The sequence below is a fragment of the Chrysochloris asiatica genome, unplaced genomic scaffold, assembly GCF_000296735.1.
Source record: "Chrysochloris asiatica unplaced genomic scaffold, ChrAsi1.0 scaffold00123, whole genome shotgun sequence".
Classification (NCBI taxonomy): Eukaryota; Metazoa; Chordata; class Mammalia; order Afrosoricida; family Chrysochloridae; genus Chrysochloris; species Chrysochloris asiatica.
The window spans coordinates 5,199,192-5,208,725 of NW_006408641.1; the positions used below are offsets into that span (position 1 = coordinate 5,199,192).

The 9,534-nt window shown below is 40.7% G+C and overlaps 1 protein-coding gene across 1 annotated transcript in view; it reads right to left on the reverse strand.

The window, feature by feature from the left end:
* The window catches only part of CCDC93 (coiled-coil domain containing 93), a 105,039-nt gene that overhangs the window by 60,942 nt on the left and 34,563 nt on the right, over positions 1–9,534 (reverse strand). Inside the window, exon 6 of the mRNA XM_006868740.1 lies at positions 2,569–2,669. Within this exon, the coding sequence (XP_006868802.1) occupies positions 2,569–2,669 (101 nt within the window). The remainder of the gene's footprint in view (positions 1–2,568; positions 2,670–9,534) is intronic.

Genomic DNA, 9,534 nt, shown 5'->3' on the forward strand with positions numbered 1-9,534 from the left:
TGCTGTGCATAAGGTCACTATGGGTCAGTACCAACTCAATTACCTCATATCCCCACAAGTTAATTCTCTACCACAAAAGCTAAAAACAAAGCAAAAAAAAAAAGTCTCTCCCTTAAAAAAAACACCTTGTTAGCAAGCAACTACCTTAGGCTTGGAAATCAGCAGAACCCACTAGTTGGATCTGAAATTGATGTTCACACTCTTATTGTCTCATACTCCGAATTAGAGAGGAGTCACACACAAAACATGTGCCACACTCCTGTATATCAGAGAGCCAAGCCAGAGGAAGGGCTTGTTGTTGTTAAGTGTCGTCAGGTCGGTTCCAACCCATAGTGACCCTGTAGAGAGTTTCCAAGGAGCAACTGGTAAACTTGAACCACCAACCCTGAAGTTCAAACCGACTGTACAGTCTAGCACATTAACCCACAGCACCACACCAGGACTCAGAGGAAGGGCAGGGAAGTGTAATTTACCCAGCCTTCACATGGTGGGAACAATGTTCACCTAGGACACAATTTGCAAAAGGCCCTATTTGAAACTCAGAAATTCTAAACAAAATTCTTAAATAATGCCAACATGGTCTCAGTCAGGTGGGTTATTTTACTGAATTTCCAACTTCTCTCCACCCTCAGAAATGCATGATTTTTCATGATAATGGGGAAAAGAGACTTATTAGTAAAAAAAAAGCCACACAAAAACCACAGCATTCCCCTAAGTACTCTTTGTCTTTGGAACATGTGGCACCCACAGGGGTCAGCTCTCCAGCTCTGGCCTGCCCACACATGCACAGCTTCACCTGCCCAGTACAGCTGAGGGTGGCCTAGAAAGAGCCCATCTTAGTGCCCAGGACCAGCAACTTGCCCAGGTACACAGACCCCATTCCTACTTCTGGTTGTTGTCACCGTCTTGAAATTCCTAGTATTTTAACAAGAGTCCTGCATTTTCATTTTGCATTGAGCCTGACAGTGCCTGACTCAGAGGAGGCACTGAGTCACCAGACGTCACTGGTGAGCTGTTAGGACAGCCACACGGCTGGCCATGCACAAGAATTAACTCAGCTGTCTTTTTTTTTCTTTCTTTCTTTAAATTTTATTTTGTTGTTACTGAGAATATACACTGCAAAAACACGTCAATTCAATCATTTCTACGTGTACAATTTAGAGACATTGATGATGTTCTTTGAGTTGTACACATACTCTCACCTTCCTTTGTTGAGTTGACCCTTCCTCATTAACATCAACTCACTGCCCTCTAAAGTTATTTTCTCATCTTTCGAGTTGTTGTTGTCAATTTGATCCCATATAGATAACAATAAAAGAGCATATTGCTGAAAGCAGACCTTTTTTATTAGTTAAGCTAAATTACAGGGGGTTTTGGTTTTAAGATGATTCAGGGGCTATATTTGGCTTAAGTTTACAAGTGTTTCTCAGGGCAACAGTTTCGGAGGTCCATCCAACCTCCATGCCTCCATGAAAATGTGAAATTCTGTTCTGTATTTTCCTGCTCTTGATCAAGATTATTCAATGGAATCTATGATCAAAGTATTCAGTAATGGCAGCCGGGTACCTACCACTTCGTGTCTCATGGCAGAGGTGGCAGTTGTTCATGGAGGCAACTAGCCACACATTCCATACCCTCCTCCAATTTCTGACTCTCCTTCCTCTTTTGCTCCAGTTGACTTCCTTTTACATGAACTAGTTTTTGTCAGAAAGGATGGATCTGACTTCAAACCATCCCTCCACAAAAAGAAACCACGGTGGCTACAATGTCAATGGACAATTGGAATTAAGCCTAATTTCCTCTGGAGGGAGAAGCCATCAGATGCTCCCTTAGGAAGATGCTAATGACAGCACTATTAGTTCCAGCCACCCAACAAAAGTTGGATTATGAGGCAAGCAGCACACAGCAACCACTTTCAGGACAGAAGAAAGAAGCTCACGGAGCCATACTCACATCCAGGTATCATTTACCCTAAGTGGAAAATGCAGGACACAAACAAAAGTTAATACCAGTGTCAACCAACAAACTCAGTTGGGAAACCAATTTGTTTGGTTTATCTTTGATGTTTTTATAAAATAAAAGTTAGGGGTTATCAAAATAAGAATTGTTTTTGTTAAAAAAATCAGAGATACTTTTAAGAAATGTGAAAACTCCTAAGTTTTTCATTTCCTTGTCAAGACAATCCTCTAAGGAAATCAAATTCATTACTTTAACACATAAAACAAAACAGCAATAACTGTTTCAATTCTATTAGTTTACCTGAAAGTTTTAACAAAGACAGAGGTATGAAAGGCAGACAATCCACAGCCTCTGCAAATGCCCTATCAGCCCGACTCCTCAAGGAAGGCAGAGCCCAGGCCCACAGTTACACACAAATTTCCACAGAGGAACTTCAAAGACCAGGCCTCTACCATTGTCATGGAAGCTACCACAGTAACTTAAGTTATCCAATACCTGAAAGAAGAATACCTGATGTTGGAAATCTCTGGGCCCCAAAACGTAGATGCATTCAGATTAAAGTCAAAGGGTTTTATGAAATCAACATCTAGACAGGTTCTCCTTCATTACCTGCCGTATTCCAAGAGTGTAGAATGGATTCGGGATTCTTCATCAAGTAGCTCCTCTGCTCCCTGTTGGCGTCTATATTTCCGACGGGGCTTGTACACATCCTAAGAAGTGGATGAGATACATGTTACCATTGTAAGGAGGCTCTCCTTATGAACTGGTGCTGATGCAGCAGTCTGTCAGTCAGTCAGTCAGAGAAAGTTCTTCCACCACAGCAAGAGGACAGGGGACACACAGCATCTGCTCCAGTAAAAAAGAGGCCACATTCGTAAAAACATGTGCCAGAGAATGCAGAACTGAACCTGTGACAGGGAGACACCCTCAGAAGACTAAGCTATGCCTATGCGTCCTTCTTTGCTGAGATGCTGAGAAACAGGAAAAGGTCATACCCTGAAGGGAATACGCGTAATAAAAGAGGGCCTTTCCATCTAATGTTGGAAGTTGTGATCCAATATGTGTGCACTGACAGAACATCAAACAATACAGAAACGAATAGAGTAAGTCATAAAAGTAGCTAGCCAGCCTAGCAAGGTGACACTGTCAGTGTGCTTGCTGGGTGGCCATCCCCACAATTTCACACACGTGACAACAGATACCAGATTTCTACAGTGGACACTTGAAACAAAAGCTTTAGAAAGCTCTCTCCTTCAGCTTTTGTTTTCTTTACTTAAATTATACAAGCAATACCAGAATATCAAAAAGTTCTCTCCCTAGCAGGTAAAACAGCTGCCTACTTGCACTCAGACCCCTGAGAATGTACTGCAGCTGAAAGTGGTCACTGGGCCACTTACATACAGATATACAGAATATACAGATATTCTACCACTACACTACCACTGGCTCTGAGAAAGTGGAATTATTTGGCTCTAAGATGTTATCTGGAGTCCTGGAGTGGCGCTCTGGGTTAATACGCCAGACTGCAAAGCTGTTTGAACTGCAAGGTCGGCAGTTCAAGCTCACCAGCTGCTCCTCGGAAATCCTAGACAGGGTCGCTATGGGTCGGAACCGACTCGACGGCACTTACCAACAACAACAACAAGATGTTATCTGACTTTATAGCTCAGCAATCAAATAAGTTATCTGCAGATCAAGTCCGACGTTTACTGAACACCTGTTGTTAGGAGCCGCTGAAAAGGTTCCGGCCCATAGGGAGCATATATTTAACAGAACAAAATGTTGCTCGGCCATGTGCCTGCTACACAACATATACTTTTCTAGGAGCTTTATAGCTATGCTGTTGTTGTTAAGTCGGTTCTGACTCATAGCAACCCTATATAGGATTTCCAAAGAGCAGCTCAAGGCTTTGAACCATCAACCAGCGGTTATCCTATAGCCCCGCTCCAGAACTCCCTATATAGATGATATATTGTTGTAAAGTGCAATTGAGTTGGTTCTGACTCATAGCGACTCTGTATAGGGTTTCCGAGGAGTAGCTGGTGAGCTTGAACTGCTGACCTTGCAGTTCAAATGGCTTTGCATCTGGCACATTAACCCACAGTGCCACACCAGGACTCCATATGCTATATGAGGTGGCTTTTAAAAAAAATTTGTGGGAAAATTCCATCGTCTTTTAATTTCATTTGTTCTCAAATTTTTTGAAGCCCCTAGTGTATTTAAGAGTCCTGGTGTGGCACTACAGGGCAAGCACTTGACCATGGATCAGTCTGAATTGTAAGGGTGGCAGTTCAAACTCACCAGGCTCCTGGAAACCCTATACAGGGTCGTGATGAGTTGGAATCAACTCAGTGGTACTAACAACAACGACAGTGTACAATGTGTGGTGCTGTGAGTTAACGCGTCAGACTGCAAAGTCATTTCAGTGGTTTAAGCTCACCAGCTGCTCCTTGGAAACCCTATGCAGGGTCGCTATGGGTCAGAATCAACTCGACGGCACTTACTAACAATATATACATATAACTTCACAATGTGACTTCCACAAAATATATAGTTGCCTCTATATTTACAACTAAATCTTACGCTAATACATTTTAAAAACAGTGAAAATGTGTAGTATATTTTATGTTTTCATGAAAAGATAGAGTTATTAACCGCTAGCTGCCATCTTTTGGCTTTTTAAAAGTTTATTCTCAGATGTTCCTTAATGGTTGAGACTCTATCACAATTTAAAGTTCTGATTACCTGAAAAGAAACCTCAAAACATGTTTTTAAAAATGATTATGTACCTTGTCACAACTGTAAAGGTAGAAGTTTTGTAACATAAAGGGGAGAGTAGTTAATCTTACATTCCAGGAACAGAGGACCCTAGGACCATCAAGAGAGAAGAACACAAGCGGGACCCTCTAACCAGAGAGAGCAGTGTCACCAGAGATGGAGGCAGAGATGATGACATGGATAGATAAGAGCAGTTGAGGACTCTAGGCTTATATTAAGAGAAAGGTTGTGTGCTGGCAGCCAGAATGTACCCTTTGATTGTTTAAATGATTATGTATTCCAGAGTGTTTTTGTGGACATACAAAAAAAAAAAAGAGAGAGACTAGAAGCAAATACTGTTAAATGATCATAAATGGAGGCGATTGTAATAATTGCAATGAAACAAAATATGATATGATGAGTACAAAGCAGATGTTTTTCCATGTAAACTTCACTCAAGTCACAATAAAAACTTAAAAAAAAAAAAAGGTATGTATCTCTGAAGAGTTTATGTATCTTCTCTTTGTAAGTAGTTAGATAGAGCTAACAGAACTGAAATCTCAGTTGTCCTTTAAGGATTTGTTATTTTTAGGGTTTTTGAATTAATGTGTTTATCTGTGACTATTGAACTGGTTTTATTGTTGAACTGATCTGTAGTTCAACACCACTGCTCGTGGTCGTAGAAAACTGTAGATATGTTAGTGACTACGGAAAACATCTTTTTCCTGGAAAGCTTTATTAAATAAAAAAGACTTGAATAAACACACAGATGTGTTTCTCAAAGACTCAACATTATAAAGATATCAGTTCTTCCACAAAGTATGACTGTTCGTTCCTTGATCTTTTTTTCTCAAAACCAGAGCCGATCACATCTAATCTCTAAACAGATGTTACAATGGCAAGCATTAAACACCAGCTTCCTCCAGACAGTGACATGGCTTTCTAACTAGAACTATTCGTTCTTGAGAATTCTGTGTAACCTCATCATTATTTTACTTTTTATAAAGAAAGGTTTCAAGCAGACAGCAAAACATTCTTTTGTTAACCCATAACAGAATCTCAATTTTGTGAAAAAGGGATAGGTCTGAGATAATGCTGGGATGATGTTAGACGGTTGTCTGTACAAGGTGCTGCCATAAATTATCCCTAGTTTGCTGCCAGTACCCACAATAAAATGAAGCTAAAAATGCCATAAAACAGCTTTATATAGAAAAAAATATAATGAACTCACATGACGTCAATTACTACATATGATTTCATTTCCACTGAGCCATATTGCTATAGCAATACTATATAATTGTGCTTAAACTGCTATCTTCCCTAGTTAGCACGACAGTTAATAATTTAAGGCAGGAAAATGGAGTCTTCTAAAAAAAGACTGACTCACAACAATAGCATATTGAAACCAACAACTAAAAGGTCCTTTTATTCTGCCAAACAATGACACTGTTGGCATTTATGTAATTATACCTTATACTTTAAAACAGCATCTCACCTTTTGCATTTTTATAATCATACAATGAGGCAGAGAACAGACAGAAGCCATGATCACCACTTTAATGTTGTTGTTGTTGTTAAGTGCCATTGAGTCGGTTCTGACCCATAGTGACCCTGTAAAGGGTTTCCGAGGAGCAGCTGGTGAGCTTGAATCACTGACCTTGCAGTTCTAACGGCTTTGCAGTCTGGTGCATTAACCCACAGTGCCACACCAGGACTCCTTTAATATCAGAAGTTAAATAGTCTGTCCAAGTTCCTAGGACAGTATCAGGTCTCACCCTAGGTCCCCTATCTTCTCCACTACAATAACTTGCCCCTGGTGGGCATCCTCATCACCCACTGGCTATTTCAGCTGAGCCCTTGCTCACAAGACTCAACATACAATCTAGGCTGTCACATGGATTATGACAACAGTTTGCCTGAGCAATGGGGATCTAAATGTCTGAGGTTTCTAGGCCAATAATAAAGAACAATTGCTAAGTAACCCTTGAAAGCAATAGGAGTCAGAACACTGATGTCTATCCTTGCCAATGATCAGCTGCATGACCTTGGGAAAGACTCTTCCACTCGATGTGCCTCAGTTTCCCTATCTGTCAGATGAGGGTTGGACTACTAGGTCTTGAAGGATCCTCCCAGTTTCTAGCTCATTTTATTCTTCTAATTCTGCAAAGATAATGCCTTGGCAACATATTACCAACAATTTAAAGTCTGAAAGTAATAAAAAGGCACCGTATTTACACATAATTACATACAAAATATGCATTCAAAATCAATCTATCCTTTTGCTATTAATAGTGGCAGCAATAGTAATGTGTATCATTTATTGTATGCTGTAGTCCTGGCCAACGGTTCAAACTTACCAGCCACTCCCTGGAAACCGCTATGAGTCGGAATCTACTTGGCCACATTTAATAACAACAGATATGTAGCAAGCATGGACAGTTCTGCACGTGCCGTTCCATTTCTTATATCTACAAGGTAGTTTTCCTTATTTATTGTCTATAGATGATGAAACTTAAGCACAGTGGTTACATAACTTGTCCATGGTTACAAAGGTTATATAAATGGTGGAGTCATCATGACCCCAGAACTGATTCTGCAAGATGTTTTATACCTGCATTTTCATCACCCTTCATGGTGAATGGTGATCATCTGTCTCAGCAAATACTAAAGAGTATATACATGAGCGAGGTTGAAACATTAAAGTGACTCTTTTAGAGGAGCAGTGTGCAACACTGAGCCCAACCAATGAAGACGTAAGAAAGACCTGGCAATCGGCTTCCATAAAAAAATACAATCAAGAAAACCCTATGGAGCTCACTTCTACTCCAACACACGGGGTTGCCATGAGTCTAAGTCAACTCAAAAGCAACCGATTTTTGTAGAGCAGAGACTCTCACATTACGAAAGTCACAGAGAGATGCCTAATGTGCAAGTCTGGTTACTAGTCAGGTTCACCTGTCAGAGAAGTTTTTCTGAGTCCACATTCCAAATGGCTGGGAAGGGAAGCAGAGGAGCACAGCACCACAGTGATACCTTCAACAAATCCCTGGTTTCTGCCTTCCCAATTATGACAGACAAGTCTTTTATGAAATAACGGAGCAGGCAGCAATATGATGTTGTTATGTGCCTCGACTTGCTTCCGACTCACAGAGATCTCATGTAGGGTTTCTAAGGAGCAGCTGGTGGGTCTGAACCACTGACCTAGTGGGCAGCAGTCCAGTACTTATCCTATAGCACCACACCAGGACTCTACCAATTTGGCGTTTTATACTCAAAAGCTCCAGTGGGCCAGCCCACACCCAACTTAGCAGGAAGCAACATTCCCTCAGTTGCTCCCAATGGTCTCAATGGCTCCTGCTCCACAGGCCAAGCCCATCTCTAACTCCTCCCTTTGAGACAACCATAACAACTTAGAGACCATTGAATAAACTCTAACTTTGCTTAGAGGGCTCCAAAGATTATTTCACAACCAAGAGGAATGTCCTGAAGGAGTCCATGAAGAAAAACTTCTTATAACTGAAGTTGTTGTTGGTTAAGTGCTGTCGAGTTGCTTCTGACTCGTATCAACGCTGTGTAGGGTTTCCAAGGAGCAGCTGGTAGATTTGAACCGCTGGCCTTGTGGTTCAAACTGACCTTGTGGTCCAGGGTTTACTGGGGTAAATATATCTTTAAAAAAATTCCCACATAAATAAAACAACAACAACACAGAAATAAAATAAAGCTCCTGCTGTTCTGTGGGAGAAAGATGAGGCTTTCTGCTCCTGTAAAGATTCACAGCCTTGGAAACCCTGTACAGGGTCACTACGAGTTGGAACTGACTCCACGGCACATAACCACCACCACCACCCAGATACTAAATGAAGGAAATGATGCAAGATGAATGGATGGCAATCATTTCTATAGAGAAAAGCACATCTGCTTGTAGGAAAGTTAGCTGAGGAAGTAATGTTTTCTCCAGTGACACCTCCAATGTCTTCTTTTCCATGAGCTCTACTATGCAAGTGTATCTTCTGCTCTTCAAGGTCTGGCACAAATCCCACCTAAAGTCTGGACTCAACAGTATAACTTGGTGGATTAAAATAAGGATCCGAGAAAGTCAATGATGTCAACTCAGCTCTTGAACATGAACTGGCACACTGTTATACGCTCAATCAATGTTACTGAAAGAATACATGTAGTCAAGGAGACCAGGGTTCTAGTGCTTGCTCCATTACTTACTAGCTGTCTAATATGGAGCAAGTTAATTTAAACCCTTTCTGAAACATAAAGTACCCACCTCCATTTTTCCTCCTGGGGTTTAGTGGGAAGGTGCTATTCCATTCTGAGTGTATGCTGCCATCTTATGGGAGCATGTGTAATTACACGAATCTAAATTAACAATCCTCACCCCACTAAACTCAGCACCTGAGATCTCTCAGGACATATGCAAACCAGTAATTGTATGAAAATCTGTATTACCTCATTTTAAAAAATAATTTATTCAAAATGTCTTCCTTTATTGAAAACACAGGGTTTCAACAAAAATTTCAAAGCAGAAAATAATTTAATCTTGAAAAGGTTGCCCTGTGTGGGAAAGTTGCTTTCCACTTGTAAAATACAAATTGCTGTAAGGATTAATTTATTGAAGTATTTAACCAAAACCTAAAACCCAAATCCTCTATTACTGAGTCAATTCCAATTCAGCAACTCTGTTCATCTTTAGAAGAGCAGATAACCTCATCGTTCTCCCAGGAACCAGCTGGTAAGTTTGAACTGCCAATTTTATAGTTAGTATCCTGGTGTGGTGCTGTGGGCTAATGCGTCAGACTGCAAAGACAT